General features: G+C 43.3%; 1 protein-coding gene across 1 annotated transcript; it reads left to right on the top strand.

The window, feature by feature from the left end:
- Positions 1–592: 592 nt before the first annotated feature.
- On the top strand, positions 593–20,736 carry LOC129626686 (putative adhesion G protein-coupled receptor E4P). The gene is made up of 8 exons (XM_055546019.1): positions 593–787; positions 2,228–2,422; positions 6,465–6,700; positions 9,694–9,760; positions 13,567–13,658; positions 14,935–15,115; positions 16,894–16,989; positions 19,873–20,736. The coding sequence occupies exons 1-8, from the start codon at positions 593–595 to the stop codon at positions 19,924–19,926; spliced, it is 1,116 nt and encodes a 371-aa protein (XP_055401994.1). The 3' UTR covers positions 19,927–20,736.
- The last annotated feature ends 477 nt before the right edge of the window (positions 20,737–21,213 follow it).

Raw genomic sequence — 21,213 nt, 5'->3', positions numbered from 1 at the left:
ATGGGTTTGATCCCTGGGTTGGGAAGATACCCTGGAAGAGGAAATGGTAATTCACTCTAGTATTCTTGACTGGAAAATTTCATGGACAAAGCATTCTGGTCGGACACAACTAAGCATGCACACATGCATACAATATGGTAATCCAGTATTTTTGCAGATTATATTCCATTAAAGGTTATTACAAAATAATGGGTAGAGTTCCCTGTGCTATATAGTAAATCATTGTTGCTTGTCTATTTAATAGATAGTATTTTGTATCTGTTAATCCCATAGTCCTAATTTGTCTCTCCCCACCCTTGATAAGCACAAGTTTGTTTTCTATGTCTGTGAGTTTCTGTTTTTTATGTTCCATTCATTTGTTTTTTTAGATTCCACATATAGGAGATAATATAGAGTATTTGTCTTTATCTGCCTGACATTTTACTAAGCATAATATCCTTTAGGTCAATCTGTGTTGTTGCAAATGGCATTATTTCTTTCTTTTTTATGGTTGAATAGTATTTCGTTGCGTGTGTGTGTGCGTGCATGTGTGCGTGCATGTGTGTGTGCGTGCATGTGTGTGAATGTATATGTGGGAAGCTTCAGATTTTAAATGATAGTGTCTCATGAAGAGCAATTTTCTTTCCAGATGACAGGGGAAAGCAGAAAGTCTCTTTGTGTCTACTGGGACGAGCTGGTCTGGTCTAATGAAGGGTGCCACGTGATCTTTTCTGACGGAACTCGAACTGTATGCAGTTGCAGCCATCTGTCCACCTTTGCTGTCCTTGTGGCCTCGGTCGAGCTGAAGGTACGTGTGTAAACACACATGACACTGAAAATCAGCTCTGCTGCAGGGTGGTGCTGGGGTTGAAGGCAGGGATCTTCAAAAAGAAGATGAAAAAATATTAGCAGAGGAACAGCTATGTATCTTCCTCTCTTCTTCCTTTTTTCATTTTTTTTAATTCAAGGATAATGCTTTACAATGCTGTCTTAGTTTCTGCCATACACCAACATGAATATGTACACCAACATTCCCTTCCCTTTTGAGTTTCCCTCTTACTAAAACCGCATCCCATCCTATTAGGTCATCACAGAGTACCAAGCTGAACTCCCTGTGCTATTCAGCATCTTCAAGCTAGCTTTTATTTTACACATGGTAGTGTACTTGTTTCAGTGCTACCTGAGAAGCCACAGTGTATATGCTCCAATGCAACTCTCTCAACTGGTCCCACCCTCTCCTTCCCCTGCTGTGAACACAACTATGTCTGAGTCTCTATTCCTGCTCTGCAAGTACATTCATTCATCAATACCATTTTTTCTAGATTCCATACGTATGCATTAATATAAATTTCTCTTTTATCCTGTTAAAAAAATACTACTCTTTTAGGAGGTATGTAGTGGCATCTCATTGTGGTTTTAATTTATATGACCCTGATGACTAATGGTGTGGAGCCTCTTTTCATATGTTCTCATGGGATAGAACTTGTGACTGAAATATCCCTTCTATCTGGGAAACCTAGTTGTCCAAAACCACTGCATTTAGCCTTTAGGAATTTGGTGAACTTCTGGTGGATTTCTTCATACCCACTCCTGTAACAACTACCTGTTCCTTCTGTGCTCTGTTAAAACTGAAATAGTTCCCATGTCTCATCTCCCTTGGGAAGAATTTAAGTTAACGTCTCCTCTTTGCTGTGCAAACTCATCTCTGCAATGAGATCAAGAAAAGTTATGATTTTATTGGCTATCATTTTTTTTATTGTTTGGATGAGAGTCAGGTTTCATTGCAATATTCTACATCTTTTTTAAAAATTTTTCTATTTTTGGCTGCCTGGCTCTTCATTGCTGCACATGTGCTCTCTCTAGTTGCGGTGCCCAGGCTTCTCATTGTGATGGCTTCTCTTGTTGCAGAGGAGCCCAGCAATGGGCTCTAGGGCACGTGGGCTTCACCAGTTGCAGCACACAGGCTCAGGAGTTGTGGCACACGGGCTTAGTTGCCCCACAGCATGTGGGACCTTCCCAGACCAGGGATGGAACCCATGTCCCCTGCAATGACATGTTGATTCTTCACCAGTGGACTACGAGAGAAGTCCAGTCTGGCCACTATTGGTCTGCTCAGTTTCTCACGAGGAAATTACCACCATGCATTGAGAGTTCTTATTGGGAACCACAATTGGCTTATTGGCTTATTGGGAACCACAGCATCCAAAACAAGAACCAGTTGGAGTCTCTTTTCTCCTGCTGCATCTAGGAGGATCCCGTGCTGACCATGATCACCTATGTGGGGCTGAGCCTCTCTCTGCTCTGCCTCTTCCTGGCGGCCCTCACCTTCCTCCTGTGTCAATCCATCCAGAACACCAGCACCTCCCTCCACCTGCAGCTCTCCATCTGCCTCTTCCTGGCCTACCTCCTCTTCCTCACAGGCATCAAACGGACAGAGCCTGAGGTAGGAGAATTAGCCAAAACCCTTTCTTACTTATTTTTTATTTTGGCCAGGCTACATGACTTGTAGGATGTTAGTTCCCCCACAAAAGATTGAATCTAAGCCCACAGCAGTGAAAGTGCCAATTCCTAAACTGGACTGCCAGGGAATTCCTTCTTCTTTTTTTATTTTTATTTTATTTTATTTTATTTTTTTTGGACACCCACATCTTTTATTGAGGGGGGACAGTTGGGGGAGGCCTCTCACTGCACAGCCTGTTCGTTGGCGCTGCTTCCTGAGTCCTGTGGCTTCATCACGTCCGGCTGCTCAGGCGGGCTGGGCCTCGAATGCCTCATCTGCCCTGAAGGCTAGCCCCACAGTGGCAGGGGCCTGAGGCCGCGCTGTCTGGCTGGTGAAGCCACACTCTCCCAGAAGCTGGTCGTCCTTGTACAGCCGCTGCTCATCCGGCGGCCGCTTGAGGATATCCTCGACGATGCGCTTCAGCTCGAACAGGGTGCTCGACTCCTTGGCGTCCGTGAAGACGGTGGTCTTGTGGCGCAGGATCATGAGGAACACGTCCTGGCGGCGGCGGGCCGGCGTGAGCGCGGAGCCGGGTCCCCCCGCACGCCCGGCGCCCCCGCCGCCCCCAGCCCCAGCCCCAGCCCCGGCCCGGCGCCCCTCCCCCCACGCCCCTCTTCTTTTTTAAAAAACTTTTTTAAAACTTTTTAAAAATTTTTCTTTAATTTTTATTGGAGTATGGTTGCTTTACAAGGTAGTGCTAGTTCCTGCTGTACAGCAAAATGAGTCAGTCACACACATATACATATATCCCTCCCCTTTGGGGCTTCCTTCTCATTCAGGTCACCAGAGTGCACTAAGGAGAGTTCCCTGTGATGTACAGTAGGCTCTCATTGCTATTGCTAAGTCACTTCAGTCGTGTCCGACTTTGTGTGACCCCATAGACGGCAGCCCACCAGGCTTCCCCGTCCCTGGGATTCTCCAGGCAAGAACACTGGAGTGGGTTGCCATTTCCTTCTTCAATGCATGAAAGTGAAAAGTGAAAGTGAAGTTGCTCAGTCGTGTCTGACTCTCAGCGACCCTATGGACTGCAGCCTTCCAGGCTCCTCCATCCATGGGATTTTCCAGGCAAAAGTACTGGAGTAGCATAATTCATCCTTCTGTAACTTACCCTTTTTAAATGTACACCTCAGTGGCTTTCAGTATATTCGTGGAACTGTGTATTCCCATGGGCTACTTAGTACTCATTACATGTTCATACCCTCAAATTACATCAACCTTATCCTCCCAACCTCTGTCTCCTGGCAATCAGGTCTTTACTCATTTTTTTCTTTTAACAAAGAAATTTTTAGATTTCTGAGATTTTTTAGATTCCATTTTTATTTTTAGATAAGAGATTATACAGTATTTGTCTTTGTCTGACAATCTCCTGAGCATAAAGTGCTCAAGGTTCATCTGTGTTGTTGCAGAAGGCAGGAATCCTCCTTTCTCATGGCTAAATAGTATATTAGATATGTTGCTGGAAAATTCCACAGACAGAGGAACTTGGCATTATCTATGTCTATAATCGGAGAAGGCGATGGCACCGCACTCCAGTACTCTTGCCTGGAAAATCCCATGGACAGAGGAGCCTGGTGGGCTGCAGTCCGTGGGGTCGCTAAGAGTCGGACACGACTGAGCGACTTCACTTTCATTTTTCACTTACATGCATTGGAGAAGGAAATGGAAACCCACTCCAGTGTTCTTGCCTGGAGAATGCCAGGGACGGGGAGCCTGGTGGGCTGCCGTCTATGGGGTCGCACACAGTCGGACACAACTGAAGCGACTTAGCAGCAGCAGCAGCATGTCTATAATAGACATAGATATGTTGTTGTTTAGTCACTAAGTTGTGTCCAACTCTTTTGCCACCCCATGGACCACAGCCTGCCAGGCTCTCTGTCCTTGGGATATCCCAGGCAAGAATACTGAAGTGGGTTGCTATTTCCTGCTCCAGGGGATCTTCCTGACCCAGGGATCAAACCCACATCTCCTGCATTGGCAGTCGGGTTATTTACCCACCTGAGCCACCAGGGAAGCCCAGATATAGAGTCAGAGATATAAAACCGTCACCCTGATCAAGATATAGAACATGCCCAGAACTCACAGAGTTTTCTTCATGTCCTTGCACTAGTTAATTGTCAATTTAAAAACTTGTACATTACTTTACAATAATTAGCCTCCAACTAAAATAAATAAATTTTTTAAAAAAGAATAAAACTGAAGAGGCTTAGATGCCTTAGGTAACTTCATAATATATTGAAAGGCAAATTATGGGATAAAATATGTCCATACTTGTTAAAACTGCTTATGGATGGATCATGAAAAATTGTAAATATATAGGAAATAAATGTCTGAGGTGGTTCTTACATAAAAAAAAAAAAAAAAAAAACTTGTACAGACTGAATGAATGATGCACAGTGGAGATGGGTCCTGAGGGTCACTGATTTATGATTCCAAGCTAGCAGGTTTGATATCAAGCATTGTTTCATGCAACAGCATCTCCAAGGAGTGAGGGGGAGAAACCAGGAAATGAATGGAGTTTTACAAGGAATGAGAGGTTGCTGGAAAGACTCAGGACATGATTCCAAAGAGAGGAGGGTTTTATTCATTGTGAAAAGAGAGTCAGTGGTCCAGAAGAGATCATGAGAGGTGTAGAAGAAACCCATTACCCTCAGACAATGGACAGTGGCCACTGTTCTCTTGAAATGTGTGGAAAGCAGTGTCCTCAAACAAAAGTCAGGTTATACTTTTATCAAAGACATGGAGTGGGAGGTGGGGGTGGGGGGTGGGCATCATTTCCCTGGTGGTCCAGTGGTTAAACTGCACACTTCCAGTGCAGGGAGCATGGGTTCAATCCCTAGTCAAGTAACTTAAGATTCCACATGCTGCACTGTACAACCTAAAGAGGGGGGGAAATGACTTTTCAAGTTCCAGTGGTCCTAAAGACATGGAGGGAACATTCAGTGAATATGAAGAAGGGTGAGGGAGGATTTGCTTACTACAGAAAATGTCATTCAGAGCAGATGCTTTCATAGTGGAGGAAACCACGAGCTGTTGGCTCAAAAGAGAAAACTATGGGGCTTTATGCGGATAAGCATATTGGAGGAGTCACTCATTCACTCACTCATTCATGTACCTAACATATATGCCACACAGACCAGAGTGACTTCAGTTCTGGGCAGTGACCAAGATGGAAGAGACGGTGATCATGGCAGGACAAGCAGGCCATAAGCTTTCTACGAGGATTAATTTCATCCTCAGAACGGGAAAGGGGGCAGGGAAGTGGTTAAGGGTTCTTGGGATGGAGACAGCCCTGGCCAGCACCAACTTCATCTGACTCAGAGAAGTCTAGCATCCATTAGCCAACAGGCAAAGGGCTATATGATTTCTGCAGTCCTTAACACATTTTGAATATTGTCTTCTTCCATTTTAAGATGGACAAAGATCTCTTTGACCTTTAGTTAGCTAGTTAGCTATTCTTGGCTGCACTGGGTCTTCATTGCTGCGAGCTTTCGCTAGTTGCAGTGAGTGGGGGCTACTCCTCCTTGCAGTACACGGACTTCTCTCTGCGATTGCGTCTCTTGCTTCAGAGCATGCGCTTTGACCGCTTTGACCGAGAGCAGGGCTCTCGGTCTTCCATAGTTGTGGTGTTTGGGCTTAGTTGCCCCATGGCATGTGGAATCTTGCCAGACAAGAGATCAAGCCTGTGTCTCCTGCATTGGCAGATGGATGTTAAGCCCTGGACCACCAGGGAAGTCCCCCATTCAACTTTAAACATGATACATTTTCAGTTTTTCTTGGGTGGCCCAAGTGACACCCTGCCAAGGCATGGGAATAGACAAGGGGGACCATCCATCCATTTGGAGACATGACTCTAAAGAGAAGAAGGACATGTGAAGAAGGCTAAGGAGCGTCTCTCACCAAAGTTACCCAGAGACAACCCCGGTGAAGAGCAGATGGTGAGGTCATTGCACCCAGGACCACTCCAGTGGCCCCCCTCTCCCCCCAGGTGCTGTGCAAGGTCGTCGCCGGTGTTCTGCATTACCTCTACTTGGCCGCCTTCACCTGGATGTTCCTCGAAGGGCTGCACCTCTTCCTCACTGTCAGGAACCTCAGGGTGGCCAACTACACCAGCGCAGGCAGATTCAAGAAGAGGTTCATGTACCCTGTAGGCTACGGGGTCCCAGCGGTGATTGTGGCTGTGTCTGCAGCGATCAACCCCCGAGGATACGGCACCGCTAAGCAGTGAGTCGGGCTCTGAAAATGTGCTGTCGGGGACGTGGGTGCACACCTGTCTCCCTGGGAAACTGAGGGTGGAAGGAAGGGTTGAGTAGGTCACAACTCAGGCTGAGAACAAAGATGCTGAACATTTATTTCTCCAGCCCCTGGGGCGAAGTGTTTCATATACACCATTTCTCATGTCTATCAAAACATCCCTAGAGGAAAGTGCTCCAATTGTTCCCATTTTGTGTACTAAGCAAACTGAGGTTTAGAGAAAAAGGTGAACGACTAGTGTAAAATAACACAGACAGTAAACTGGAAGGAGCATGAATTTTTACTTTTTATATAAATGTCTATATTTATAAATGTCACATGTTTATAGATCTTTACTACTTCTATTACAGAACCTCTGTAATACCACTAAGCCCAGTATGTGTTAGTCACTCAGTCACATCTGACTCTGCAACCCCATGGACTGTGGCCCACTAGGCTCCTCTGTCCATGGAATTTTCCAGGCAAGAATACTGGAGTGGATTGCCATTTGCTACTCCAGAGTATCTTCCCAACCTAGAGTTCTAACCCATGTCTCCAGTGTCTCCTTCTTTGGCAGGTGGATTCTTTACCAACTGCACCACTTGAGAAGCCCTTAAATATGTATAAATATACATATAAATATATATATTTATAAAAATAGGATCATGATAAAGATACTGCATGTAATTTGTTTATTCCCTTAATACTTTCCAGGCCAGAATACTGGAGTGGGTAGCCTTACCCTTCTCCAGGGGATCTTCCCAACCCAGGGATCAAACCTAGGACTCCCGCATTGCAGGCAGATTCTTTACCAGCTGAACCACAAGAGAAACCCAAGAACACTTTAGTGGGTTGCCTATCCTTTCTCCAGGGGATCTTCCTGACTCAGGGATTGAACTGGGGTCTCCTGCCTTGCAGGCAGATTCTTTACCAATTGAGCTATCAGGGAAGCCCAATATATATATTATACATATAAATATATATTTTTTATAAAAATGGGATCATGATAAAGGTACTGCATGTAATTTGTTTGTTCCCTTAATAATATGTAGTGGACTTTTTATACATTAATAATACAGATATACATCATAATTTAATGTGTTACATTGTATATTCTTACCAACTTTTTAAAATTAACCTCTAAGTGATAGGCATTTGAAATTCTTTACAAATCTTTGCTGTCATAACCAAATGCTTCCATAAACTGCAAGGAGCATGAATTCTAGACTTGATTACCTGGTTCCAAATTCAAGATTCCTCACTTACCAGCTGCCGGGAGCCGGCATATTGCATATTGAGTGCAGCACTTTTCACAGCATCATCTTTCAGGATCTGGAATAGCTCAACTGGAATTCTATCACTGCCAGGAGCCAGCGTGAGGAACTCCGCCCATGACAAAGGTCATGAGGAAGGAGGCTCGGCATACGCAAAGGCGGGATCGAGCCTCAGGAGTCCCCCTGGAAATTCTCGAGCATCTACCCCCAAACCAGAGTCTGCCTACTTTCTGCTTTGTGCTTTCACCTACACCTCTGACTTTACGGGAGGCTGTCCCCCACTACCTCTCTCTGAAAAAAGAGTTAGTTTACAGCTCCAGTTAATAATTCCTGGGTGTGACAGTGTTTCAACCTACAAACTCCTTTGGAAATCCTCTAGCCTGCCTGAATAGGTTTTTCCGGCCACATGTGATTGTTCAGAGCCTCCCAACTGTGAGAGGCAGGAGATGTTCTAAACCGTCTAAACACAGATTCTTTTGAGTAGTTAAAAGATTGATTAGAAATTGTATTGGTGAAGGGTTTTTCACTTATTGAGCCAATGTTTGCTGCTAAGTCTCCATATTCCTTACCTACTGTGTCCTTGGCAGTGTATTGATTGATATAATGGGTGTATAGAAATGTAAAATGCAGCTTTGTCCAATGCTTTTTTGGAGGCTGGTGCCTGACTTTGGAATAATCACCTTTAGAGAAAAATAAGTTTCTTAAAATGTTAACAGGCCTCCTGGCCAGAAGATGATGTAATACACCTGAACTTTTGCATATGATAAGTTTGAAAGCCTGGCTTCGATTAGGACCAGGAACTGCTGTCCTTGCATGACTCCACCCCTTCCCCCATTATCCTCTATGCACAACTTAAGGTACAAAAACTACTTTGGAAAAAAAAGTGTGGGCCTTGTTCACTGACACTTGGTCTCCCCATGTCGCTCTCTCTCTCAAATTCTGGCTGAGTCTCCATCTGGAGCGCAGAACCCGCCATGCTTGCTAATTATGCCTGGGCTTCTAAGATCCGACCGGGGAGGCCTCAGTGTCTCCTCTCCTTCGGGAGAACGGAAGGACGCCTGCGGCCTACGTAAGTGGTGCAAACTTCTTGTCTTGAAGTTTTATTGGTCTCCCGCTTAAACCAAGCTACTCAGCCTCTTTTCTCCACTGAATTTTCCTACTGAGCTATCCTTATTCTATTACTCTTTATATACTTAATTAACGTTTAATTAAGCAGTTGTTGCCTGACCCTCGCCTACACCGTCTCTCCTTCGAATACCCTGGATCAGCTGGGGCTGGACCCCGGCAACTAGCCTGGTGACTCTGAGGACAGTTAAATTCTTTCCTAGGTTTTCTCACTTGTAAAATGGAGTAATACTATCTACTTCCAAGTATTAGAATGGTACCTGACACATGTAAATGCTATATGCATGCTCAGTCGCTTCAGTTGTATCCAACTCTTTGTGACCCTATGGACTGTAGCCCACAGGCTCCTCTGTCCATGGGTTTCTCTAGAATACTGGAGTGGGTTGCCATGCTCTTCTCCAGGGGCTCTTCCCCACCCAGGGATCAAACTCATGTCTCCTTCATCTCCTGCATAGCATGTGGATTCTTTACAAGTGAGCCACTGGGAAGCCCAAAAAGTCCTATATAAATATTCTCTATTGCAGATCATTTCTTATATTCCATTACCTTTTTAAAATGCTGCCACTGTTGCTTTCTGTTTTTCAGTTGCTGGATCAACATAGAGAAAGGATTTATCTTGAGTTTCTTAGGACCCATATCAGCAGTCATCTTGGTAGGTTTGTAGTGTGTGTGTGTCTGCCTCAGGTGCCATGTGTGTATAGAGTATGTGTGTGTGGTATGTAGTATTCAACTTAATTTGAAGATCAAAAGAGGTACTATTTTTTATTTTTTTATTGCAGTACAGCTGATCTACAATGTTGTGTTAGTTTCAGGTGTACAGTGAAGAGATTCAGCCATATATATATATAATAATTATATATATAATGGAAAAGTATATATATATGGATACTTTTATATATATAAAAGAATATATATTTTTTTTCAGATTCTTTTTCATTATAGGTTATATCAAAGAATTTAATATAGTTCCCTATGCTATACAGTAGGCCATTATTGTTTACCTGTTAATATATAGTAATGTGTATATGTTAATTCCAGCCTCCTAATTTATCCTTCTCTCCACTTCCGCTTTGGTAACCATAGTTTGTTTCTGTTTGTCAGTCTATTTCTCTTTTGTATTTAAATTCATTTGTATGTTGTTTTTAGATTTCACATATAAGCAGGAGCATATGATATTTGTCTTTCTCTGACTTAACTTCAGTTAGTGTGATAATCTCTAGTTGTAACCATGTTGCTGAAAATGGCATTATTTCATTCTTTTTATGACTGAATAATATTCCATTGTATTTATGTACCACATCTTCTTCATCTATTCCTCTGCTGATGGACATTTAGGTTGCCTCCATGTCTTGCATACTATAAATAGAGCTGCAGTGAACACTGGGGAACATGTATCTTTTCAAAGTATGGCTTTCTCTGGGTACATGCTCAGGAGCAGGATTGCTGAATCATATAGTAGTTCTAGTTTTACTTTTTTAAAGACTCTCCATACTGATCTCCATCCCGGTTTTACCAATTTACATTCCTACCAACAGTGTAGGAGGGCAAACTAGGTACTGTTTTAACATTCGTTTCTTTTTAATAGCAGATGTTTGAGCATATGTCTTTATTTAAATTTTTTGAGCATATGTTTGCCATCAAAAAGTCTACAAACAATAAATGCTGGAGAGGGTGTGGAGAAAAGGAAACCCTCTTCAACTGTTGGTGGGAATTCAAACTAGTACAGCCACTGTGGAGAACAGTGTGGAGATTCCTTAAAAAACCTGGAACTGCCACACAACCCAGCAATCCCACTGCTGGGCATACACACCAAGGAAACCAGAGTCAAAAGAGACACATGTACCCCAGTGGTCATTGCAGCACTGTTTACAATTGCTCAGACATGGAAGCAACCTAGATATCCATCAGCAGACAAATGGATAAAGAAGTTGTGGTACATATACACAATGGAATATTACTCAGCTATAAAAAAGAATGCATTTGAGTCAGTTCTAACAAGTGGATGAAACTGGAGCCTATCATACAGAGTGAAGTAAGTCAGAAAGAAAAGCACCAATACAGTATATTAACGCATATATATGGAATTTAGAAGGACAGTAATGACAACCCTACAACAAGACAACAAAAGAGACACAGCTGTAAAAAACAGACATTTGGACTATGTGGGAGAAGGCAAGGGCGGGATCATTTGAGAGAATAGCATTGAAATATGTATATTACCACATGTAAAACAGATGACCAGTGCAAGTGTGATGCATGAGGCATGGCACTCAAAGCCTATGCTCTGGAACAACTCAGAGGGATGATGTGGGGAGGGAGCTAGGAGGGGGGCTTCAGGATGGGGGGGGACACATATGCACCAGGCTGATTCATGTCGATGTATGGTAAAAACCACCACAATATTGTAAAGTAATTAGCCTCCAATTAAAATAAATAAAAATTTTAATGATAAAAATAAAAATCTAAAAAAAAGGAAAAAAAATTTTTAGCATATTTAAATGTTGATGAATAGAGAAGAAATCATCCTTGTATCTCTAATATCTAGCATGCCATATATACTTAATATATATTTGTTAAATAAACAAATGAGTGGATGTGTAAAAATATAATTGTGACTATGATAAAATTATGTGATTTGGAAGTGATTTCACCAAGTGTTCTTAAATCTTCTTCAGTTTGTTCAACTCTTAGGATATAGTCTGATGATTAGTCAGTTTAAGCTAAAGTGTGCCACAGTGACAAAGAATTCCCAACATCTCAGTGGTTTGGCAGAGCAAATACGTTTTTGTGTGCTATTTTTGCGGAGTCCAGTGTGGATCAAGAGGCTCCCCATGTGAGATTCAGCTTTGCTTTTTTTTGTGACTGTGCTGGGTCTTCGTTGCTTTGTGCGGGCTTTCTCTAGTTGTGGTGAGTGGGGGTACTCTCTCCTGGGCGCTCAGGTTTCTCGTGGAGGTGGCTTCTCTTGTTGTGGAGCACGGGCTCTAGGCGTGAGGGCTTCAGAAGTTGCAGCACATGGGCTCACTAGTGCTGGCACATGGAGTTAGTTGCTCCAAGGCAAGTGGGATCTTCCCAGACCAGGGACCGAACTCGTATCTCCCGCATTGGCAGGCAGATTGTTAGCCCCTGTGGCACCAGGGAAGTCCTCAGCTTTTCTTTTATGATTCTATTATTTTGACACATGAACTCATTGGTTGTTGCTGGAGGGGAAGAGAGTTGAAGACTGTAGGATTCAGGCATGTGTCACTGCGACCAACATCTCATCCACTAGACTGCAGCCACATGCCCCAGACTATCTGAAACGAGCCTGGAAAATCACAAAATGGCCCATGTGTGCAAGGAAAGGCGCTGGTGGAGACACCACCCTGCACTGTGTTTGTGCCACCTGACCACCCACACGTGTTCTTCTGTGGCCTTTCAGAGCTCCTTGGTGGTATTGTCCAAGTATCCCCAGTCTGCTCCAAAGGAATTTCAACATATATGTTTTTAACTTTTTGGCTGTGCTATGAAGCATGCGGGATCCTAGTTCCTGACCAGGGATGGAACCTGCATCCCCTGCATTAGACGCATGGAGTCTTAACCACTGGACCACCAGGGAAGTCCCCACGTTTCAACATATTCTAAGTATAAAATCTCATACCTTTCCCATGATCTTCAGTGCTTTCTAGTTTGACTCTATTTCTTTCTTAGGGAATAGTTGCCTTGCAGTGTTGCACAACAAAGTGCACTAGCTATATGTAGCATGTTAGTCACTCAGCCAGGCCCAACTCTTTGCGACTCCATGGGCCATAGCCCACTAGGCCCTTCTGTCCATGGAATTCTCCAGGAAAGATTACTGGAGTGGGTTGGCATTCCCTTCTCCAAGGGATCTTTCTGACCCAGGGATCTAACCCTGGTTTCCCGCACTGCAGGCAGATTCTTTACTTTCTGAGCCATCACATATATCCCCTCTCTCATGGCCCTCCTTCCCACCCACCCCCATCTCACCCCTCTAGGTCATCACAGAACACCCAGCTAAGCTCCCTGCACTCCTCAGCAGGTTCTCACTAGCTATCTGCAGCTCTCTACTCATGGTATCTTCACACATGGCAGTACACATATGTCAGGGAAAACCATAAAGAGATGAAATGACAACCCTCAGAATGGGAGAAAATAATGGCAAACAAAGCAACTTACAAGGAATGCATTTCCAAAATATACAAACAGCTCATGAAACTCAATATGAGAAGAAACACACCCAATCAAAAAATGGGCAGAAGACCTACATAGACATTTCTCCAAAGAAGACACACAGATGGCCAAGAGACACATGAAAATATGCTCAACATCATGAACTATCAGAGAAATGCAGATCAAAACTGCAATGAGTAGTTCACCTCACATGGGTCAGAATGGCCATCATAAAAAAAAAAATTGACTCTGTATGTTTGTCCACAGTTAGTATCTTTTTTTTTCTTTCAGATAAACTTAATCTTTTATTCAATAACCCTGTGGATTTTGAGAGACCGACTTTCTTCCCTCAATAAAGACGTGTCCAAGATACAAAACACAAGGTAAAATGGGTTTAGACAGTTTAATGGGCTTTGCATCGGTTGTAGTCTTAAAGGATTTTTATTCAAGCATGCATGCATGCTCGGTTACTAAGTGGTGCCCAATGCTTTTTGACCTCCTGGACAGTAGCCCACCAGGCTCCTCTATCCATGGGATTTCCCAGACAAGAATACTGGAGTGGGTTGCTATTTCCTCCTCCAGGGAATCTTTCTGACTCAACAATCAAACCCATGTCACCTGCATTGGCAGGCAGATTGTTTACCTACTGAGGCACCTGGGAACCCCCTAAACAGTCATCTGTAAAGAGTTGCCTACCATGTTAGGAACCACTGTCAAATGAGAATCACCCTTAAAATCATATATATTTGAACCCTTGAAATTAATGAGCAGATTCATAGAACCAGAAAGTAGAATTGATGTTGCCCAAGGCTGAGGGTAGGAAGGAATGGGTATTTATTGTTTTTTGGATACAGAGTTTCAGTTCTTCAGGGTGAAAAAAAGCTCAGTAGAAGGATAGTGTTGTGCTAGCCCTGCAACAATGTGAATGTGTTTAATGCTTCTGAACTGTGTGTTCAAATATAGTTGTAGTAAATTTTGTGTTATGTGTTTTTGCCACATTAAAAAAACATAATGGTAAAATACCTTTCCTTGAGGAGGAAATGGCAACCCACTTCAGTATTCTTGCCTGGGAAATCCCATGGACACAGGAGCCTGGTGGACTACAGTCCACTAGGTCACAAGAGTTGGATGCGACTTAGCGACTAACCACCACCACCACAAAATATCATTCCAATTATAAATATTCATATTAGAGGAAAACACCCATGGAATAAGCTCATGCTCATCTATTAGAGTTTTTACAATGGAAATGATAGCCATTACTTCCGAATATTGCACTCACAACCACAGTTACTCCAAATCCATCCTGGCTTGAGAAAAGTTCACAAGTAATTAGAACAGGTGTCCCAGGTGGCTCAGTAGTAAAGAATCTGCCTGCCAATGCAGGAGACATAGGCTTGATCCCTGGGTTGGGAAGATCCCCTGGAGAAGGAAATGGCAACCTGTGGACACCTACAGTATTCTTGTTTTATTCTGAATAATTCCATGGACAGAGAAGCCTGGCAGGCTACAGTTCATGGGGTCGCAAAGAGTCAGACACAACTTAGGGACTAAAGTACTACAGTTGGAGAGGAAGGCAGATGGGGTCTGAAGACAGGACAACATACTACTCAAGAGAGAAGGTGGTGAGTTGGTAACTGTCCTTCCTGGTGTTAACAGGATGCTGACATTTAAAGCCATTGCTCAGCTCTTCCTCTTGGGCTGTTCCTGGTGCCTTGGCTTCTTTCTCGCTGAACTGATAAAGGAACCCATCAGATCCATCATCGCCTATGCTTTCACCATCACCAACGTCCTGCAGGGAGTCTACATCTTCCTGGTCCACTGCCTCCTCAACCAGCAGGTAATAGGACCCATCCTGTTTTCTTCCCAGCTCCCTGCTGGGGTCCTCTCATGCGTTTACCTGGCTAGCCCTTCTCTTCCACATGATGCCCTTCTGCCTGATGGTGTGTTCCCATTTTCCTCAAGCCTACCATTCTCCACTGAGTCCGGGAGTTCAAGCCCCTGTTTGTAGAAGCATTTTTTATGTATCTGTAGGATGAGGTGAGTTCCACATCCTACCACTCCACCATCTTGATTCCCCTTTGGGAGTTCAAGTCTCCATTTTCCAGTTTCCCAATACATGAATCTGCAATGAAGAATGGATAGTTACTTCCCCATTCATCTTCTCAGATCACGAATATGGGGTCTGACAGCAACAAAACTAAAGTTTGGGGGACAATGGTTTACATTTTTTAATACTCAAATTGGATTTTAATGATTATTACTTGCTTGGCTCTGGGGGATCCAGGGGCTGCTTTCTGAACAGTGAAGAAATCAGAAATGGGAAACAACATAATTAGACATTGAATAACCAACTGTGATTTGCACCATGGGGAAAATTGTTAGGGGGACATTAAACTACCACATAGGGCTTCCTTAGGCTTGACAGTGAGGGGCTTAATGTGGGTGGGAGACAACCAGCCAAAGAAAGGAAGTAAGGCTGATGTGGAAACCCTTGCCAGTCCCAGAACCCAAAGATGTGGAGCGAGGGCAGTGCTCTGAGTATAGGAGACTGCAGTGGTAGTGAAGATCCACGTGCCAGCATTGACTGGACCATATAAGCTTTTTAAGCAGTGATTCTACATTGCATTCTGACTAAATAAATAGGCATATATCTCTAGGTTTCACTCCAATGGAGTTGTATGTATTGATCTCAGAGAGACATGTAGTCAGGTATGAATGTGAGAGTGGTACCATAAAGAAGGCTGACGCTGAAGAATTGATGCTTTCAAACTGTGGTGCTGGAGAAGACTCTTAAGAGTCCTAAGGACAGCATGGAGATAAAAACAGTCAATCCTAAAGGAAATCAGCCCTGAACAGTCATTGGAAGGACTTATGCTGGAGCTGAAGCTCCAATCCTTTGGCACCTGGTGGGAAGAGCCAAATCTTTAGAAAAAACCCTGATACTGGGAAAGATCGAGGGAGGGCAGGAGGAGAATGGGGGGCAGGGGATGAGATGGTTGGATGGCATCATCGACTCAATGGATATGAGTTTGAGCAAATTCCAGCAGATACTGAAGGACAGGGAAGCCTGGTGTGCTGCAGTCACGGGGTTGCAAAGTGTAGGACAAGACTTAACAACTGAACAACAACATTGAGAGGAGGAAGCAATTCTCAGTAGTTACAGAAAACTGCTTATGTTCTTAGGGATGATATAAATGCTGTGTTATCATTAGCATAAAGATGCATAGGCTGATCCACAAATAATATCTCTGTAATCACTCATAGGGGCCTCTCTGGTGGCTCAGACACTAAAGAATCTGCCTGCAGTGCAGGAGACCTGGGTATGATCTCTGGGCTGGGAATACCCCCTGGAGAAGGGAATGGCTACCCAGTCCAGTATTCTTGCCTGGAGAATCCCATGGACAGTGGAGCCTGGCAGTCTACAGTCCATGGGGTCTCAGGGTCAGACATGGCTGAGCCACTAACACACAATCACTCATAGTTCAATCTGTTTGATATAGCCTCTATGGGTTATCTGCAAATATAAATGGAAAAATAAACATTATTTTTGGTAGCATTCATGCCTATATCTAGAATGTATTTAAATGCAAGATTTTCATTTACCATCTTTTTCAGGTGAGAGAGGAGTATGTAAAGTGGCTTAGGAGTATGAGTAAAAAGACGGAGTCTGACAGCTACATCCTTTCCAGCTCTACCAGCCAAACCCATGTGGTAAGATGATTTCCTATCCCCGTCCATGCTGTTTCCTTATTTGAAATATTCTCTTCTGCCGGCAGTTGGGTCTGCCCCTCACCCAATAGTGTGATGAGACTACACATTGACTCTTGGTACAGAAACCTGTTAGCATCTCTGTCTCAGCTTACTGTGCAATATCTGACTCTGAGCATCTCTTCTGCTGCTGCTGCTAAGTCGCTTCAGTCGTGTCCGATTCTGTGCAACCCCATAGACGGCAGCCTACCAAGCTCCACCGTCCCTGGGATTCTCCAGGCAAGAACACTGGAGTGGGTTGCCATTTCCTTCTCCAATGCATGAAAGTGGAAAGTGAAAGTGAAGTCGCTCAGTCATTTCCGACTCTGTGCAACCCCATGGACTGCAGCCTACCAGGCTCTGTCCATGGGATTTTCCAGGCAAGAGTACTGGAGTGGGTTGCCATTGCCTTCTCCACTGAGCATCTCTAGGGTAGGGTAATAGCATACTTACCTCATATGATCTGCACAGTGAATGATTATACTTTTCTAGAATTATTGGTTTCTGAGTCCAAGAGCTTCCCTGGTGGCTCAGTGGTAAAGAACCTGCCGGGGTCCAGCCCCGGCTGATCCAGGGAGTTCGAAGCGGGGACGGTGTCGGCGAGGATCAGGAAACAACTGCTCAATTACACTTTAATTAAGGATACAAAGAGTAATAGAATAAGGATAGCTCAGTAGGAAAATTCAGTGGAGAAAAGAGGCTGAATAAAATTCCAAAGCAGGGAATTAACGTCACCTACGAAGGCCGCAGGCGTCCTCCCGGTCTCCCGAAGGAGAGGAGACACCAAGGCCTCCCCGGTCGGATCTTAGAAGCCCAGGCAAAATTAGTAGGCTTGACGAGCTTTCCCGCCTCAGGAAAAATTCAGCCAGAAGGTGAAAGAAAGAACGACATGGGGAGACCAAGTTTCGGTGAACAAGGCCCGCACTTTATTTTCCAAAGTAGTTTTTATACCTAAAGTTGTGCATAGAGGATAATGGGGGAAGGGGTGGAGTCACGCAAGGACAGCAGTTCCTGGTCCTAATCGAAGCCAGGCTTTCAAACTTATCATATGCAAAAGTTCAGGTGAATAACATCATCTTCTGGCCAGGAGGCCTGTTAACATTTTAAGAAACTTATCTTTCTCTAAAGGTGATTATTCCAAAGTCAGGCACCAGCCTCCAAAAAACCATTGGACAAAGCTGCATTCCTATAGGGCAAAGGTGAGGTGGGCTTAATCAAGAAAAGAATTAACTCAAGGGTCCAACGTTACAAACATTGAGGCTACTACTTACATTTCTATACACCCGTTATATCAATCAATACACTGCCAAGGACACAGTAGGTAAGGAGTATGGAGACTTAGCAGCAAACATTGGCTCAATAAGTGAAAAACCTTTCACCAATACAATTTCTAATCCATCTTTTAACTACTCAAAAGAATCTGTGTTTAGACAGTTTAGAACATCTCCTGCCTCTCACAGTTGGGAGGCTCTGAACAATCACATGTGGCCGGAAAAACCTATTCAGGCAGGCTAGAGGATTTCCAAAGGAGTTTGTAGGTTAAACACTGTCACACCCAGGAATTATTAACTGGAGCTGTAAGCTAACTCTTTTTTAAGAGAGAGGTAGTGGGGGACAGCCCCCGGTAAAGTCAGAGGTGTAGGTGAAAGCACAAAGCAGAAAGTAGGCAGACTCTGGTTTTGGGGGTAGATGCTTGAGAATTTCCAGGGGGACTCCTGAGGCTCGATCCCGCCTTTGCGTATGCCAAGCCTCCTTCCTCATGACCTTTGTCATGGGTGGAGTGCCCCATGCTGGCTCCCGGCAGTGATAGAATTCTAGTTGAGCTATTCCAGATCCTGAAAGATGGTGCTGTGGAAAGTGCTGCACTCAATATGCAATATGCACTCAATATGCAATATGCCGGCTCCCGGCAAGAACCCATCTATCAATGTAGGAGACACGAGTTTGATCCAGGGTCAGGAAGATCCCTTAGAGAAGGAAATGGCAACCCACTCCAGTATTCTTGCCTGGGAAATCCCATGGACAGAGGAGCCTGGCAGGCTATATAGTCCATGAGGTCACAAAAGAGTAGAACACGACTTATGAACTAAACAACAGCAGCAAACTGAGTCCAAACCTTTGAGTTACAGAAACATGAATGAAACTTTTTCTTGATACGTTACATCATAACTAAGTTATACTAGTTCATGAGTTACACAAAGTTGCCAAACAGATGTTTCACTGCTGGTATGCTCTGAGCCTTAACCAGGCCTGTGCTTTGTAAACCTTCAAAGAAGCCACAGAACTTGGGACTTGCCAAACATCTTTGGCCAGGATTTTTTTTTTTTTTCTGTAGAAAACGTCTTTACATTTTGTAGAACACTGATGTTTTTTACAAAAGACTTAATTTAAGGACTGTTGGCATAGGCAAAATAGTACTTGAAGAAACTGGTAGACATTACAAAATACTTTCCTCCTTTTACTTGATAATGATGAAGGAAAATGAATGAAGGGATAAATAGGATGGATTTAGGTGAGATGTAGGAGTATGAGACCTTGGTTTCAGTCCTACTTCTGAAATTAATTTGGGTGTGATATTGACATCAGTCTCCTCATGGCTGAGATAAGTGGGCCAGACTTCATCTTCTTATGATTACTTTCATATCTTCAATTTTCTGAGATGCAAAAAACAAAGGCAAGTACATTAAGCCTGGAAGAAAAACACTCAGACTTTCCCTGGGATCCATGCTTCAATATGAATCTCGTCTTTTTGTCAGGAAATTCCCAACAAATGATGTTAATAATTACTTTCAGGAATATTTAAGCATTATTTCTCTTTCTGTTTTTCCCATAAATTCACACGTGGAGATGGAAAAATCATCCAATTTATGGGGGGAAAAAAGAAGCAATACTTCAGTCTGAAAATGACAAACAGTTCCATGTCATCCTCCCAACCACACTGGAGAAAGAATCAGCCATGTGACTCAAGCACCCAGGAGAACTGCTTCATCCTACAGTAGAATCGCTCACAGAATGTATGCTTTGGTTGAATATTTTGTGTAGTGTTACAGTGCTCTATGTTTTCAATTAAGATATTTTACACAGAGGCATGTAGATCTTAAACTTGGTAAGTTTGCAAATATATATACATGTATATGCTGTTTTTGTTTAGTCACTCTGTTGTCTCCAACTAATTTGTGACCCCATGGACTTAGTCCAACAGGATCCTCTGTCCATGGGATTTCTCAGTCAAGAATACTGGAGTCAGTTGCTATTTTCTTCCCCAGGAATATTGCCAACCCAGAAATTGAACTCTCTTCCTCCTGCATATATATCTATTAACTACATAAGTCAAGTCAAGAGATGGGAGTATTTGCATTACTCCTGAAAGTTCCCACATAATCCTTTCAATCATTTATCCCCAGTCTTCCACCCCAGGAACAATTATTCTGATTTCTATAGCAACAGATTAATTCTGTCAATTCTTTAAGTCCATATACATGGAATCATACAGTATGAGCTCTTGGTGTCTGCCATGTTTCACTCATCTCGATGATGATTTTGGAATTCATCCATTTCATGCATATGTTGTCAGTCTGTTCCTTTTATTGCTGAGTAGCATTTCACACTATTGTATATCACAATATGTTTATCCATGCCCCTATTGATGTATATTTGAGTTATTTCCATTTTTCCACTATAAATAAAGATGCTATGATCATTTTCATATAATATTTGTGTGTACGTATATGTGGCCACGTGTTCTCACTTCTCTCAGGTAAATACCTGGAGCTTTCTGTCTTTGAGTCCTATCTGATTGATGTGCCAGGATTCAGTTCTTAGTGTGTGGTGCCTGTACTAATGCCACTGGCATCAGTTGGGAAGCCAGAAATCACATTGTGTGTCTCTCCCTGGATTCACTTGGGTTTAGATTCAGAAATCAGAGTTGTAACAACCCTCTGAATGTCTGTGATGCACAATGTAATTTGAGACTCATTTCTGCAGGGAGAGAGGAGGGTGGTTATCCAAATGCTATGAGAACATTCTCCATGACTGGCAGTTATTTCATTCCTCCCTTCCCTTTATTTAATCATCTCTTTTTATTCAAAGTAAAATTTCATTTTGCTTTCAAAGGACAAGCTCAAAAGTAATATGATGTCTCAGACATTGGAGAAGAAAAGACAATACTATCGACAAGTCAGAGCAGAG

This window comes from Bubalus kerabau, chromosome 1 (assembly GCF_029407905.1).
Source record: "Bubalus kerabau isolate K-KA32 ecotype Philippines breed swamp buffalo chromosome 1, PCC_UOA_SB_1v2, whole genome shotgun sequence".
In the NCBI taxonomy this organism is placed as follows: domain Eukaryota; kingdom Metazoa; phylum Chordata; class Mammalia; order Artiodactyla; family Bovidae; genus Bubalus; species Bubalus kerabau.
The sequence above is the reverse complement of the archived record's forward strand: the minus strand, read 5'-3'. Positions and strand labels throughout refer to the sequence as shown.